Genomic DNA, 16,663 nt, shown 5'->3' with positions numbered 1-16,663 from the left:
AAAGGGAGGAAAAGGGGGGATGCAGCTACGTATTTGGGAAGGAGGAGGACGGGGGCGTGGCCCTCTATGCAAAAGAGGTTGGAAGGGAGGGGGCATGACGCAAATAGAGCGCCGGACGTGACAGAGCGAAGGTGGCGTAGCCGGCGAGGCCCGGACTAGGGAGGGGGCGGGGCTAGGCATGCAGATATAGGGGCGGGGCCTGCTTGGGAAAGAGGAAGCGGACTGGAGAAGGCGGCCGAACGTTCGGTCGCAGGCACCTTTGGACTCAGGTGAGTCACGGGAAGGGTCAGCGCCGGGACCTTTGCTTCAGGCGCAAGGGCCAAGCCCCGGAATAGCTCGCCAACGCCGGGGGCTCCTAGCCCTACGACGTTCAGAACAGTATCACAAAGGAGGGCAAAGCGGCCCTCTTGAGCATGTCCAGAGTGCATTTCGCTGGCCACTGCCCGCTTCTCCGGCAGGAGCGATTGGGGTTTCCAGGTCAAAGGAGGCAGCTCACCGCTCAAGCTCTCCCCACTCCGCTTTTAGGTTCCGGGTACTGATGGGGATGTGTTTTGAGGCTTGTGAAATGTCGGGGGTTACAGCTTTGCTCTGTGACTTGCAAGCCCTGCCCCCTGATCCAAGATATGTTGAGGGGGCATAGCAAGTGAGGAGCTGCTCTGCACTTGCTCCAGGGCACCTGGCTTTTATTGTTGTTATTGTTATTATTACTACTGTTCTCAAGTGCTGTACTGAACTTTGGCATTGGCAACAAATTACACTGGTCAGCTGCAGTCTGTGGACTTCAGATTTGCATTTGCCACGTGGGGCAAACTTGCCCGTTCCTGGACTTTTATGTTCACCTTTCCTTTGGAGTGGGCAGTGCCGGATTTACGTATAAGCTAATCAAGCTATAGCTTAGGGCTCCACTCTCTTGGGGGCCCCAGAAAAAAATTTAAAGAGGAAAAAACTGGATTTACATTTCCAAAATACTGTATAAGATAAGCTCAACAATTACTCTGATAAAATACATATTTTGTTATGTGCAAATGGCTTTAGATACCTATTAGGTCCATAAATTACCATATACTGTAGCATATATTCAACACACACAAAAGCGGCAATTTGTTGTTGACAAAGGACAGCTGGACATATAAAGGGCCCCATTACCTTCAGTAGCCTCATCAAACCTAAATCTGGCCCTGCACACACACAGGGTGCCTTCTCAGGTCTCAAGTTACCTTCAGTGCCTTCCGGCCCTGGGGGTGGGGGGAGGTGTGGAGAAACAATTGCTCTTGCCATTTCTTTCCTTTTGTGGCCTTGGGAATTCCATTTCTGTATTCCTAATGTAGTGTTTCCATAGGATCGCGGCGACAGGCACACAAGGCAATGCACCTGACGTGGCTCCTGAGCGCTGCCCTTTTAGGGTTGGCAACCTGTGTGCCTATTGAACGGCCCAAGGAGAAGCAAGAAGAGGAGACTCCCCCTGAGGCGCCAGTAAGGGATCCTAATCCTAAACATCTCTGTATTCTTGAATAGTGCCCTCATGTATAATGGTGGTTGGTGATATTATCATCATTATCCTATCTCCTGGTTAGCAGAACTTGGAGTCAGGAGCCAGTCTCCTACTACTTTAGAATATATATTTTTATTTCTGATTTCAGTCCAGGAAATGCTTATGTTATTCTTTGCAAGCCAGTACCAGAAATCATTCCATTTATCAGTTGGCATTTTTTTACTTGTAACTCTGAAATGGGAATATTTCATTTTTGCTTGAACAAACTGGAATGCAGTGGTTTCTTAAAAAAAAGAAACTACAAATATAATAAATCTTAGGAAATGGAGTAAAGAGGGATTATAAAACATGAAGTAGACATTTAAGGTCATTGATGTTTTCCCATGTTATCTGGTGACTATGTAGATATAAAATAAATTCAAGGATAGAGGTTTAGCTCTTAAAATGTTCTGGTTAGTCATGAGACAAAGCAGATAACTTTTAAATCACTGCGTAATGAAATGAATGAGATGAAATCTCAGGTGTTTAACATGCAGAACATCTCTCTGGACTTGTTGTTTTTTTGTCCCATCTTGTTGCTGGATTTGCCCTTACACAGTTTTGCTGTGGAAATTGAGAACTTCATACTTTAGTGGAAGTGAATAATCTCTTGTTTCAGAGAGAGAGAGAGAAGTGGGTGGCCTGATTTTTTGTCCCAAAAGTTTGATGAAGCGCACACCATATATATGTCACTAATTGTCTTTGTCTCTTAAACTATATCTTTTCCATCTTTCAAGGACGAAGCCTCTACTTTGAGCAGTTTAGGTTGTGAAAGGGAGGGGAAGATTTACAGCCTCTGTCTCAGCCAAAGACCAGATGGCACCAAAAATTTCTGTTGGTCTCAACAGTATTTATGAACTGATTGTGATAAGGAAGTTGAAGGATTTTGGGGTGCAAGAGCATGTCACACTGCAGAATTTTGTTATAGCTCTCCACTTGTTTGTTATTGATGATGATGATGATGATGACGGTTAGCACATGGAGTTTGCTTATGTTGCATTGGACCTCTGAATCCATTAAGCCCAGGTCTATATCTTCTCTAACCAAGCATCTCTCTCAGGTCCCCTTCTCTGGAGATCCCAGGGACTAAATTGGAGAACCTTATGTATGCACAGCAAACACTCTACCCCTGGCCAACAGCCCTTCCCCCAATGGTTGCCCTGACCCATTGCTCTCGCTTTTGCACAGGACACAGGCCTCTATTATCACCGCTACCTCCAAGAAGTGATCAATGTGTTGGAAACAGATGGGCACTTCCGGGAAAAGCTCCAAGCAGCCAATGCCGATGACATCAAGGTGATCTGGACTATGTTGTGTGGTCATGTGTGCTAGCAAGATAGTTTTCTTCGTTAGCCGGCATTCTGAGGTTTTGGTTTGGTGGATAGTGAAATATGGCTTCCCTGGGAGCCGAACTTTGATTTTTGTGGTAGTGATGGATGCATATCTCCCTGCAGTGTGGTAACTCTTCACTTCCTGAACTTGGACTGAGAAAACCTGTCCTTAAATCAGGGTGGGGAACTTTTTTGACTCCATAGACAAGACGCTTATCAGGCCAAATATGACAGCCTTGGCCACCTCTCAGAATCCCTTGCATGGATTTTCCAAATGGCCTGGTGGGTCAAATTGGACTCCCAGTGGGCTAAGGCTGGCCCCTGGGCTGGAGGCTCCCCACCCCTGCTTTAAATCCCGAAGCTCACTTAGGTGACTTTAGTCCAATCTCTGTCACTCAGCCTAGCCTATCTCATAAGGTTGTTGTGAAGATGGGACGAGATGCACGTTCTGCATTGGTTTCTTTGGAGGAAGGGTGGAATTAGCATGGCTGATAGTAAATAAAACTTGCCATCTGTGGCTTCTTTCAGAGCGGAAAGCTCAGCAAAGAGCTGGACTTTGTCAGCCACCATGTCCGCACCAAACTTGATGAATTGAAGCGTCAAGAGGTCTCCCGGCTTCGGATGCTTCTGAAGGCCAAGATGGATGCAACCATGGAACAAGGTGAGCTGGGACAGAAGAGGGTTGCGCGAGTGGAGCTTCTGGAGGGATTTGGGGAATAGAAATGGGGGTGCTGGGAGTCAGGGGTCATGTTTTGTGGTTGGGACTGTGGCATTTTGGATAGTGTTAGATCTGGGTTCCAGCATGAGAAGTTGAGGGCCACTGCAGAGTTAATTTGTATGTGTACATTGAGTGGTCTTTGGACACTTATCCCTCTTGATCAGGGACTAATTGTTCCTGATAGCCTGCTTACTTATTAGTTGCATTTTCAGCCTGGGCTTCCTCAGATGTAGCCATAAAAATGGTCTTGTTAGATTGCTCCATCAGCAGCCAGCCTGGTCTCCCCACCCTCACACTTACTTTTCAGGAGACTCGTGAGTCAGGCTTCATAGAGTGAGCCCCATCCCCTGTTGTCCCCAGGAACAGATAAAATCTGCAAGTTCCATTTTCAGTTGTTCTGACCAATAGCCATTGGCTTAAATGGAAGGTGGGGGATCTGCCGTCTTCTGTGTGCTGTCCTTGGCCAGGTTGGTTGGAGTTGATGGGATTTGTAGTCCGACAACCTGTGGAGGGCTGCAGGCTCCTCCTCATCCCCATTCTCTGTGACCTGTTGGAGCTTCAGATGTGAACCAGCATCCTTAACCTCTCCCCTGCAAACTCCTCTCCCCCTCCAGATGTACAGGTCGATCACCTCTCTTTGCTGAAGCAGTTCGAACATCTGGACCCTCAAAACCAGCACACGTTTGAAGCCCGGGATCTGGAGTTGCTCATTCAAGCCGTATGTCTGAACTTTCTTCCTTATTTCTTCCCAAAATCGATGTGGCTGTCTTGTCAGCCTCTGGTGTGCTGGTGCCCTTTGCTCACCTCACCCTGGTCCATACAGCGTACTTGTGCAATGCAACACAACTGCCTGATTCAAGTGCTGTGCAAGAAGATATCCTTGTTGGCAGCAGTGGGTCTTATTGCCTGTTTATCAACCATTCTCTGTTGTTGTTGTTGTTGTTGTTGTTGCTGCTGCTGCTGCTGCTGCTGTGCTTTTCGACAGCTGTGTGATCCATGGCAATTAACAGGTGATCGCATTTTGCTCCATGGTGGAAGAAGCTTCACTTGCTAATTAATATCGATAAGTATGGGTGACTGGTTTAAAAGCAAGGCCTTTTGCCTAACGCTCCATGTGGTTCAGTGTGGGATCAGCCGCGTGTGTCGTTTTCTCCTCCCCCATATTGTTTAAGGGAGTGAAGTTTTTTTCCTTTCCTTATGCTCTGGAGGAAAACAGCCACAAAAAGAGCAATTCTTTGGGAATTAAACTGGAGGTAATTGCCTGTGTTGAGGATTCAATTCCTCCAGAAGGAGCAGCCTCCTAAGACAATAATTCTCATGCACAGTTTGTTCGAGGAAGTAAGATAATCTTTTCCCACCCCCACAATGCTCCTCTGCTTTTCTGTAAAGTGTTTTCTTTATTGGCTCATCCCCTTTTGAAGAAAGGCAGGCTGATCAGGGTGGGAGATACTGTGTTTTTGTTTTGTGCATGTACGTTTAGTAATCACAGCACATCCAGATTTTTAATATGTATCCAATCTATTCTACTTTTGGTCTCAAGGGATGGGTGGTAGATGGCAGGTCTGAGATCAAGTGGGGTTGCAAGACCCAAATCCGGAATAGCTTTTGAGTTTGCAGTCCTAGTGCAATTCTATCTCAGCTCTGCCTAGCTCAGTAAGACGGTGGCCCTGTCTGCACTATACATTAAAGCAGTATTATACCACTTTAAACACTCGTGGCTTTCCCCAAATAATCCTGGGAGTGACTGTAGTTCATTAAGTTGTTAGGGGTCCCTTATTCCCCTCATAGAGCTGCAATTCTTACAGTGGTTTATTGAGAGAGCTGAGAGAGGAGTTAACCAGTTGTTAGCTGTTCCGAATAACTGAGTCAGATGTCTCTAATCTGTTTCTATATCCAACCACAGCAGCCCAGATGGTATATGGTCAGAAATGGGAGGGAGGGAACAGTACCAACAAAGGAAGAATGGCAGGTGAAGCTGACGGAATATGCAGAAATAGCAAGTTTAACCAGGAGAATAAGAGACCAGGAGGAAAGTGTGTTTAAGGGAGATTGGGAAAAGTTTGTATAATATCTGAAGAGTTATTGCAAACAAAACCTTGGCAGGATTAGAGTAAATTCAGCGGTATAAATTAAGCTGAGAGAAGATGAGAAAGAATTAATATGGAGTTAATTAGAATATGCAGCAGCAGAAGATAATTAGAATGAACCATGGAAAGGAGGGAAGTCAATGATTAATGTTTATTTTTTGTGAATGCAAATGTGAAAAAAATTGTAAAAGCTAAAAATATGTATGCATATGCTGCCCTAGATGGATCATTGGGCTGATCCAACAAGCTCGCCTTACATTCGTGTGTTTACTTTGAGCTTTGCAGGGACTTCAGGCATCCGTCTTCAAGCATCCTGGGTTAGTGCAGGGGGGAATGCTTTTGTCCCAGCTCTCCCACCCCACTTTGTCACTGTTGACATTGTCTGCCTTGCCTCTTCGCCCCGCAGGCTACTAAGGACCTGGAGAACTACGATGCCGCTCACCACGAGGAGTTCAAGCGCTACGAGATGATGAAGGAGCACGAGCGCCGGGAGTACTTGAAATCGCTGGATGAGGAGAAGCGCCGGGAGGAGGAGGCACATTTTGAGGCGCTCAAGAAGAAGCACAAGGAGCACCCCAAGGTCAATGTCCCGGTAAGGAACCACTTCTAGGGGTTTTTTTTGGGGGGAGGGGCGTTCGGGTGTTCCTGTGGGAGGCAAAGATGGGAGATATTAATTCTTTTGACTGGCCTTGATTGCCTCATCTGTAACCTCAACGCAGGGGAGCCGCGATCAGCTCAAGGAAGTCTGGCAGGAGACCGACGGCTTGGACCCCAATGAGTTCAATCCCAAGACTTTCTTCAAATTACACGGTGAGGAGGGGGAGGAAGGGTGTTCCTCTATTTCTGTCTTTCATCGCTTCCCTGAAGGGAGCTCTGGTTTCAGGCTTATAGCAGTGGAGGGCTGACAGGTTTAGCTGATGATCAGTAGATTAGTGACATTTTTAGTACAGTCATACCTCGGGTTGAATGTGCTTCAGGTTGAGTGCTTTTGGGTTGCGCTCCGTGGCAACCCGGAAGTAACGGAGCGTGTTACTTCCGTGTTTCGCCGCTTGCATATGTACAGACGCTCAAAATGACGTCACGTGCATGTGTGGAAGCGGCAAAACGTGACCCGTGCACACGCAGACGCGCCGTTGCGTCTTACGTTCCATTCAGGATGCGAACGGGGCTCTGGAACGGATCCCGTTTCCATCCCGAAATACCACTGTAGTTGGAAGTCACTCTGGATGGCTTCCAACACATAAAAACACAATAAAACATCAAACATTAAAAATCTCCAGATACAGGGCTGTCTTCGGGTATCTTCTAAAAGTTGTATAGTTATTTATCTCCTTGACATCTGATGGGAAGGCCCTCTGCCTGGTTGCCTGTAACTTCACTTCTCGCAGTGAAGAAACTGCCAGAAGGCCCTCGGAGCTGGACCTCAATGTGTGGGCTAAACTATGAGGGTGGAGACGTTCCTTCAAGTATACAGGGCAGAGGCCATTTAGGCCACAGTTTGTCTTGAAAACATGGTTTATTTCTGAACGTGCCTCACCCTGTCCCTGCACAGCTTCTCTCTTCTCCCTCACCTTCACATGTTCTCCAAATGAGTCACATTATTTTATTGATCTGATTTATTACTCTCCCTTCACAGCAAGGTCCCAGGGTAATGTAGAAACACAATCTTGAAATTAGTTCAAACAATGGACAAAGCCACATTCTTTTGGCTGTAATGTTGTTCAAACCCAGAGCATGGTCTGTTTCAAACCCGCCACGTGCCATAAGGCCAGAAATAAATTTAAGGTTTGTTCTTGGATTAATTGGTAGCCCACCATGTTGTCTGAAGGAAACAAGGCACAGCCTAGGCTTTAGGTGACATGACAGGCCGTAATTTGTGTGGGGCTGGGGTGGGCATATTTGTGATTAAACTGTGGTTTAAGACAAACTCTGGCATATTGTGACGTGCAAAACCAGGCCACTGGCTCTCCCATAATTGCTCACTGGGGACAGAGAGAGAGGCTTGCCCTAGGTCTAACTCTGTCTCCCTTACTTTCCCCCTCAGACACAAATAGTGATGGAGTTCTAGATGAGCAGGAACTGGAGGCTCTCTTCACTAAGGAGGTAAGTTCTCTGCCTAGTAATAAGCCTGTGCCCAGGCTGTACCACAGCAGACTGCAGCTGGGAGCATAGCTGTCAACGTTTCCCTTTTTTAAAGGGAAATTCCCTTATTCCGAATAGGATTCCTTGCAAGAAAAGAGAAAAGTTGACAGCTATGGCTGGGAGGGGCATGCATGTTTCAATGCTCATCCTTACAAAAGCAAGCCCGCAAGCCCCTCTGCATGTAGAAAACTAGCACATGGGAGGAAAGCTTCTCTCTGACACTTTGTTTTCTGTGCACAAAGAAGTTGTTCTTGTATTTGGGGGCAGAAGGGGATGCATTCAAGCATTTGAGCCTCCCCTTGCAGTCTGCTGTGGTTCAACCTTGAAACAGGTCCTCATAAGGACTAGCCTCTTGCCTGCATATAGTGAGCCATTTTATCAGGCAGGGGTCTGTTTACCAGCCCAAATGCTGGGGATTGAACCTGGGAAATTCTGCATGCAGGGCAAGCACTCTCCTAACTCTCCTAGCCCAGTTGTCAAGGGATGATCTGATAAGAGGGCTGATAGGAGTCCCAGCAATATCTCGAGGGCCACAGACTCCCCACCCCTGTTTTTTTGTGGTGTGGGTTTTGAGCAGTCCCGAGAGGCAGGTTTCCCTTCTGGGGAACGACATGAGCTCAGGCATACAGCATGCATGTTGTGCATTCCAGAGGTCCTAGATTTGATCCCTGGCATCTCCAGGCAGGGCTGGGGGATTCCTCAGCTTGAAGAGCCAGAAAGACACTGGCAGTCCAAGGTAAAGGTAAAGGGACCCCCAACCATTAGGTCCAGTCGTGGCCGACTCTGGGGTTTCGGCGCTCATCTCGCTTTATTGGCCGAGGGAGCCGGCGTACAGCTTCCGGGTCTTTTGGCCAGCATGACTAAGCCGCTTCTGGCGAACCAGAGCAGCGCACGGAAATGCCGTTTGCCTTCCCGCCGGAGCGGTACCTATTTATCTACTTGCACTTTGACGTGCTTTCGAACTGCTAGGTTGGCAGGAGCAGGGACCGAGCAACGGGAGCTCATCCCGTCGTGGGGATTAGAACCGCCAACCTTCTGATTGGCAAGTCCTAGGCTCTGTGGTTTAACTCACAGCGCCACCAGCATCCCGGCAGTGCAGCGTAGACAAAGCTAAGTAGACCTAACTGGTCTGACGGGGTAGGAGGCAGCTTCCTATGCGCTCGAGATTTAGGACCTTTGGACCTTTTTTTTTTTTTGTGTGTGGGGAAGAGGTTCCTGGGGGTTAGAGAAGGGAGATGGGCACAACAGGACTTCTTAGCCTCTCACCTTGCCCTTGTTCCCCACTTTGCAGCTGGAGAAGGTCTACGACCCCCGGAACGAAGAGGACGACATGTTAGAAATGGAGGAGGAACGGCTGCGCATGCGGGAGCATGTAATGCAAAATGTAAGCATCTGGGCCGGACGGAGAGGGCGATATAGTGCCATTGCTCCCTGTGATCAGAGAAGGCAAGGGGGGGGGGTCCACCTGCGAGACATGCTTATTATGACACCCCAACTTTTCTCCGAGTCAAACACTTGCTTCTTCCCCTTTCTGTTCAATTAGGCGGCTTAGCCCTGGCAAGCTTCATGGCCGAGTGGGGACTTGAACCCTGCTCTCCCAGCTCCTTGTCCCAACGCTAACCACTGCACCACGCTGCCTCTTTGGCTTGTTTTTTGAAGGCTGCTGGTGGTAAAGCAATCCACAGTGCTAGCGTATCAGCTGAGAGTGAGATGCTAAGTTCCTGTTGTTGTTGGCGGGAGGAGTTAATGTACCTTTCCTCCAACTTACCACCCTCCTGATTTCTGGACTCCCCCAATGACCCTCAGCCCCAGCAGTCATGGTCTGTGGTTGGGGGATGATGAGAGTTGTAGTCTGGCTTACTGTCTCTCAGCCCAGCCTATTGCCTGCAGCATGGCCCTACCTCTCGTGCATAATGTCCTGCGGGAGTGAGTTCCACAGTTTATGCTCTGCGGTGTTGCCTCTGCTCGTTCACAGTCCTAATGTGGGATGTCTAGAAGACTCGTCTTAGTAGAAAGCTTTGCCAAAAATAAAAAAATACCCAAACCCCAGAATTTGTGGGTGAGGGTGAACACTAAAAGAGACCACAACAGGGGTGGCAGAACCCATTGCCTGCCTCCAGATCTTTGTTTGAACTGTTCGCCATCTCTGATCATTGGCCGTGCAGCCCTGGGGCTGATGGGAGTTGCTGGAAATGGAACGGAGGCAGCAAGCGAGGTCATTGAATCTCTGCTAATGTGCAGCAAGTACAGAAAACATTGGCAATCTATGGTGACAGGAGCAGCTTGCAACTGGAGCGGAGGAGGACTGAACTGCTTCCCTCCAGTTAACATCCTTTCACTACCAGAGTGGTTGAAAGGGCCAGACCACATGTTTCCTTTCCCCTGAGAGGTTGTGGAGAAAGAGACTGACTTCAGGAAATATGTGGGTGGCAGAGCCTGTGTGTTTATTTGTGTGCGTGTGTGCTGGGAAACTTGGCTTTCCCCTTTTCTCTCCCACACATTTGGCTTCTGAGATCTCTCTGCGTATTGTTCACATCAGCTGGTGTCATCTACACCTCGGTATTTTTCCAAGTATCAAGAATAGATGACTGGAACTTCCCCCAACCTGATGCCGCCCTCCCACCTGAGGACCCAAGGATGGGGGAAGGCTGTTCTGTTCTGAACATTTACCAGCTTGACTCATCACTGGGGCTCTGTTTCTGCTTTCCCCACATTTTGATATGAGGATTGTTAACGAGAACAGCTTTTGCTAACCTGGTGCCCTCCAGGTTGGGGGTGATGGGAAGTTAGCCAACCTGATGACTTCCAGATTTGCTAAGGCTGAAATGGAGACGGGGCCTTTTTGGTAGTGGCGCCCAGCCTTTGGAATTCCCTCCACAGGGAGGTTTGTGGGGGTTCTCCCTTCCTCCTAAGGGCAAGTCAAGGCTTTCCTTTCTAGAAAAGCCTTTGTGGGGAGAGCAGTTGTTTGTCCTGTTCTGCTTATTGTCATCTATTTGCTGCTGTTTTTGTAGGTTTTATTGTCAGGTTTGTAGTGATTGGTTTTGTTTATAATTCTATGTTGATTTAAATTGGGAGCTGTTGTAACATTAAGGTGAGTTTTTTTGTTTTGTTTTTTTCTGCGAGTGCAGAAATGCAGCATATAGATATACAAAATTTACTTCCAAGTCTGTTTCACAGCAAACGAGGCTAGAAACTTGCTCATTATTTTCTTTAAGAAAGTGAAAGCTTTAAGACGTGTTGTTCTGTAGCCAGTATAAGTATGGAGCGACCCAGAGTCAAGAGAGAAGGGTGGAGGACCCATAACTCATACGCTGCAGATTTCTGAGGCGCCAACAGGCTTGGAGGGGGAAATGTCAGAAAAGCAGGGAGGGGCTGAAAATGGCAGTTGAGGCCTAATAGAGGGATTGAAGGCCCAAGCAGATTTCTGTGGTCAGTTCACAACTTATCTTCTTGCAGGTGGACCTTAACAAAGACCGCCTGGTGACCCTGGAAGAGTTCCTCAAATCCACTCAGAAGAAGGAATTCAACGAAGCCGACGGATGGGAGGTGTGTGGGTTTGTGGAGGGGAGACTGCTGTGCAAAACAAGATTCTGAATGTCTGCTAACAAGGATCAAAGAAGCAGGTCACTAGTAGCAGATTGCAGGCCCAGGGGTGTGGGGCACCTCAGTTGCAGGGGCCAGAAATTACCTCCCTCCCTTCTTCTCTCTCTCTCTCAAGCCCTAGGACTCTCCATGGGCCAAACACTTGTTTCACCCTTGTTCCAAGTGCTTTCCCCTGGCTGAACCTGCCATTGAACTGTGACTATGCCTTGGATATGTAAGGATAGATTTAGGTGGGTGTGTGCTTGGAGAAGCCTGGGTTTGGCAGACCTAGAATGTAGCCCACTGTACAGAGGTAAGAGTCAGATCATTAGCCACACCCATTTTTGCTTCTGGCCACACCCACTATTGGCATGATGCAAGGTTGCCCTTGAGGGAGTGAGCCCCTCTGGTTAAATAAGGTCCACCCATCCCTAGGCCAGGAGCAGACATATCTAACACACTCTCTGAAACTGGGTTAATCTTGCTGCATGCATGTGAAGTTTCTAAAAAGCAAATCATCTGTCTTTGCTTGAGGCAAGCTAATTCCCTTGGCATGGAAGGAGACTTGTCTTAAATTGTTTGGGGCTGTCCCTGATCCAATTCCTTCGCTATAGCGTGGGAGTTTTTGAAAATTGATTTTGTGAGAGACTTCGGAGTCAAGAAAACAACATTTCAGTTTCATCTGATTACAGTCAAAACATGCTGACTTTTCCTTGGCTGTCTTTGATGGCCCTAAGCCTGAAGGTTCTGGTGTTTTTAAAGGTAGTTTCAAGTTTTTTTTAATAAAAAATGTGTCAAATGATTTTAAGCCATGCAATTAAAAAAAAAGATTGGGGCAGAAGATTTTTTAAATGATAAATGAAGGTGACTGGTTTTTCCTGCCCTGTGTATGTTAGAGTTTTCTATAAATTGCTCAAAGTTCCTTGCAGCATTCCCCCCCCCCCAAAAAAAAACTGATTGCAAAAACAACTGTCAGATCTAATAAAGCAACTTTATAAAGCAGTTTTAATATGCAGCATAACTACGAAGCCAGCAACCTTGTGTGGCCATTTCTGATTCTCACCCCTCAGCTTGATTACATTTTTATTTGTTGAGGAGAGCAAAAATGCTCAGAACCTTTCATTTTTGCAGCAGCAGCCTTTTAGGAGCTATAACTGTACTTTTCAGTGGGTACTTGTTCCAGCCATGGGAACATAAGCCCAGTAGCTGCCGGTGCCCATTGGGGCTGGTGGGGTGGAAGGCAGTGAGCCCAAGAGCGAGAGGCTAGTGGAGTTTGTACTCGTTTTGTTCCCGTCCTCATCTTCCCTGTTGAGTTCTATCAAAGCAACTCTGAAGCTGAGGAGGGAGAAGAAGCTGACAGGCAGCGCCTCCCCCTGGACAGATTGAGGTTGGTGGGGCAGTTTTGCCCTAATGGGCCAGCCTCCTCTGCTTAAGCCTTCGTATTTGTGAAATCTGCAACAGAGGTACTTTGATCCATATTACAGGCAACTTCCCACTTATGCACATTCGAAGCATGTGCGACTTGCACACCCCAGAAACGGAACAAAATGGCATGAAAACCACATTTAGCAATCCCACAAGCCTTTGCTAGTGCAATCCCAGGAGCCTTTGCACCAACCTTTGAGGCCTGTGGAGAGTTTGAGTTTGAGAAAGGAGGTTTTCAGGGAGCGATTGTGGTGGACAGTTTGTTGTATTGAAGGGGCTACAGTATTATGGGGTTTTTCAAGAGTTTCCAGAGGCTGGCAGGCTTCCTCAAACTCAGCCCTCCAGATGTTTTTGGCCTACAACTCCCATAATCCTTAGCTAGCATGACCAGTGGTCAGGGATGATGGGAATTGTAGTCTCAAAAAACCTCTGGAGGGCTGAGTTTGAGGAAACCAGGTTTAGAGGGTGTTTGCAGGTAGGCTCTTACATTGATTTTCGCAATATACACAATTTCACTTAAACATGCGCTGCCTCGGAACCTACACATACAATCACCACCACCATCATCACCCTTTGAAATGTTTGTGTGTTGGACCAAGCCCATGTCACGTGACCTAGAAGAGCTCCCAGATTTAATGATCTCTCTCGTCAGTTAAGCCAGCCGCTCTGTTTCTCACTTCTTCCCCCATCCAGACTGTGGAAGAGACCCAAGTGTACTCGGAAGCCGAGCTTCAGCGCTTTGAGGCAGAGCTGGCGGCCCAGCAGGCGGAGTTAGGCCGGCAAGCGGAGCAGCTTCGCCAGCAGCACCAGGAACTGCAGCAGCGGCAGGTGGAGCTTGATGCCCAGAAGAAGGAATTTCAGCAGGTGGGAAGCACGAGGTTGGGGGGCAGGCAGACATTTGGTTGGGTGGCATAGCTGTTGGGTGAGAGAAGTCAGATTGGGAGACAGCTTAACCAAGAGGGGAAAGGGCTTTGGTGTGGCGAGAAGTGTGCAGTTGCAGTCCTTTCTTCTGCAAGGAGATCAAAGCATGGGGGGAACATGTGCAAAAAGAAGAAGAAAAAGTCCCAGCATTTTGTAATTGCATGCATGCCGTTTTCAGGATGCAATTGCACTTTGAGGGTTTGTGTGTGAGCTCACTCGACTTCCCGTTCCTTACAGGTTGTGCTCCAGATGGAACAGAGGAAAGCCCAAAAGCAGCCTGAGCAGGCACCCCACGCTGGACCTGACGGAGAACTGAAGTTCCAAGCCCAGCCGCCGCATGCAGCCCCAGCAGGTAGGAGGAGCCGTATCCCCTGGGTTCTCTTGGAAAATAAGGGAGTCTGGTCCGTTGAGAGAGGAAAAGTGGTTGGCAGCTGGGGTCTCTGGGCTTTCTTGAAAGGGATGAGGATCTGGGCCTGTATGCAGTGCATTGCAGCCGCCTCTTTAAAAATTACTTCGAAATATGCTCCCAAGTGCCAGAAGCTCTGTGGCAAAGTGACCTGGTCCAGGACCAGGGAGACCAGGTTTCAAATCCCCACTCATCCATGGGACTCGCTGGGTAACTTCAGGCTAGTCCCTGTCTCTGAGCCTAACACACCTCACGGGGGGGGGGGGGGGGCAGGTTGACAATGAAATGGGGAGGGGGAGAATCATGTAGGCTACATGGAGCTCCTTGGAGGAGAGGTGGGCTATAAATGGGGCGGGGAGAATTAAATTAAATCACAAGTAAAACTGGCTTCGGGACAGAGCCTAGGACTTGCTGATCAGAAGGTCGGCAGTTTGAATTCCCACGACGGGGTGAGCTCCCGTTGCTCGGTCCCTGCTCCTGCCAACCTAGCAGTTTGAAAGCATGTCAAAGTGCAAGTAGATAAATAGGTACCGCTCCGGTTGGAAGGTAAACGGCGTTTCCGTGCAGTGCTCTGGTTCGCCAGAAGCGGCTTAGTCATGCTGGCCACATGACCCAGAAGCTGTACGCCGGCTCCCTCGGCCAATAAAGTGAGATGAGCGCCGCAACCCCAGAGTCGGCCACGACTGGACCTAATGGTCAGGGGTCCCTTTACCTTTAAAACTGGCTTCAGAACTGTTTACAATGTCTGGCAGTAGCTCTCCTGGGTTCCAGAGAGGGAACATTCCCAAGCCAATATGGAGAAGTTGGGGGTTGAACCTGGGACCTTCTGCATTCAAAGCAGTTGCTCTACCACTGAGTTATGACCTTTCCCCATAGCAGGAGAGTGGGGTGGCAAGGCTTGCCTGGCCATGGCGCTCTGGATTTCTTGCAGTCTCTACCAGCCACCTCCCCAATTCTGATGCTGAGGAAGGAGGGAGGGATGTCCCCATGTAGCTGCCAGGATGATCTCTGCCTGCAGCTTCAAATTTGTGAGGAGGGCTGGTCACTTCTGCACCCTCTCCAGAGGGTGGCACCATGCATGGCAGGTGGAACCGTCTAAACCTGTGTTGGCACCTGCGCCAGGAGGGCAAGCGAAAGGGAGGAACAGGATTCCCAGGCTCTTGCAGAGGCAAGTGAAGTCCTGTTGATGACAGCAGCTCCACACTCTTGTCTTCTCCTTTCCCCCCAGACCAAACACTTCCTCCTCCACCCGAGTCCCGTGCTGGAGGCCCTGCGTTGCCGGATGCTCCTGCCCTGCAGAACCAGGTGGAACCTCTCCAGAACCAACAGCATCACGCGAACCCTGTGGAGCACTGATGGGTGTGCTTGTGGGGAGTTAGGGGTGCCTTTTCCTCTTGTTTCCCCATCCCCTTTTCCCCTGGAGCTCCCAAATCCAAACTTTCCCCGGTACCATGGGCAAAGGGAATAGGCAAGAGATCTCTCCTATCGCAGAAAACACTGGGAGGAGTCTTTAACGGAAGCCCTGCCCTTAAACCACTCCCTTCTGGTTGCACACAAGAGAAAATAGGTATGGGAGCTGTTAAAAAACAACAACGCGCACACATAAATCCTCCCCTTTTTAAAATTTAACCAAACGGGGCCCTCTGCTTCTCTTAGCCACAATGAGCCTCTGAGGGAGCCCTTAGTGGGGCTCTAATGAGGGAGGTGGAGGAGTGTTTGCCATGGAGGATGAGCAGAGGGAGGGAGAAGAAGCTGAGCGAGAGACCAGCACCACACCTGCCCTGGTCACTTTCTACTATGTTCCTGGATGCAACAGAAAATTCAACAGGGTTGGGGGACAGATGTCTCTCTTGCTGATGTCAGTATTGTAGACTTGGGCCACTACCTTCCTCCTTTTCAAAAGTTGATTCCTTTATAATGGGATTGCAGTGCTGAACCTTTTTTATTTTTAATTATTTGGGCCCTTGTATTTAAATAAAGCTCTCAAAACACCTCCGATTTCCAGTGACTTCTCTTGCTTCCTTCTGTAGGAGCTTATCTCAATGGACATACTTCTGAGAAAGTCTCACTGTGTCCGGTGGGGTCTTAAGGGAAAGAACAGCAAAAATTGCTCTGAGTCTCAGTGTCGGTATCAGTCGGGGGCCCCAGGCTGAGGTTGAGCCATCCTTACTTTACAATAAATAAACTGTGTAGATGTGTGTATATCCACCCTGGCCATACACACCCTCCATGCCAGTGGTTGCATCCCGACCTCCACATGGAATCTAGAAAGTTGCCTTGTACTGAGCCAGACCATTGGCTCATCTAGCTCAGCACTGTCTGCACGGACAGGCAGCAGCATTCCATGCAGGGGGGGTCTCTCCCAGCCCTACCTGGAGATGACAGGGATTGAACCCAAGACCTTGTGCGTGCAAAGCGGATGCTGTAACCATTGAGATGCAGCCTGCCCCCGTCGTTCGTGAGTGGTCATGTGGTAAATGCAGGCAGAGCATTTATCCGCAGTCACTTCTTAAGAGGCCT

The 16,663-nt window shown here is 48.6% G+C and overlaps 1 protein-coding gene across 2 annotated transcripts; it reads left to right on the top strand.

Moving 5' to 3' along the window:
- The first annotated feature begins 131 nt into the window (after positions 1-131).
- Positions 132-16,135, top strand: NUCB1 (nucleobindin 1). 2 transcript variants are annotated; one of them, XM_028702725.2, is made up of 13 exons: positions 132-269; positions 1,340-1,473; positions 2,720-2,827; positions 3,391-3,523; positions 4,195-4,298; positions 6,074-6,259; positions 6,387-6,477; positions 7,712-7,770; positions 9,101-9,193; positions 11,266-11,355; positions 13,510-13,680; positions 13,975-14,089; positions 15,372-16,135. In XM_028702725.2, the coding sequence occupies exons 2-13, from the start codon at positions 1,366-1,368 to the stop codon at positions 15,497-15,499; spliced, it is 1,386 nt and encodes a 461-aa protein (XP_028558558.2). In that variant the 5' UTR covers positions 132-269; positions 1,340-1,365; the 3' UTR covers positions 15,500-16,135. The 2 variants fall into 2 exon arrangements, with proteins under 2 accessions (XP_028558558.2, XP_077773235.1); XM_077917109.1 differs by lacking the exon at positions 132-269 and adding an exon at positions 462-532.
- The last annotated feature ends 528 nt before the right edge of the window (positions 16,136-16,663 follow it).

Source organism: Podarcis muralis, chromosome 13 (assembly GCF_964188315.1).
Source record: "Podarcis muralis chromosome 13, rPodMur119.hap1.1, whole genome shotgun sequence".
Taxonomy (NCBI): domain Eukaryota; kingdom Metazoa; phylum Chordata; class Lepidosauria; order Squamata; family Lacertidae; genus Podarcis; species Podarcis muralis.
Note: the sequence above shows the minus strand (reverse complement) of the source record. Positions and strands in the feature narration are given on the sequence as shown.

Bases quoted from the DNA above. Each gene is read 5' to 3' on its own strand.
- NUCB1 (XM_028702725.2), top strand. From the start codon at position 1,366: ATGCACCTGACGTGGCTCCTGAGCGCTGCCCTTTTAGGGTTGGCAACC. The intron at 6,260-6,386 runs GTAAGGAACCAC...ACCTCAACGCAG, and splicing joins ACCCCAAGGTCAATGTCCCG to GGGAGCCGCGATCAGCTCAA. The intron at 13,681-13,974 runs GTGGGAAGCACG...CGTTCCTTACAG, and splicing joins AGAAGAAGGAATTTCAGCAG to GTTGTGCTCCAGATGGAACA.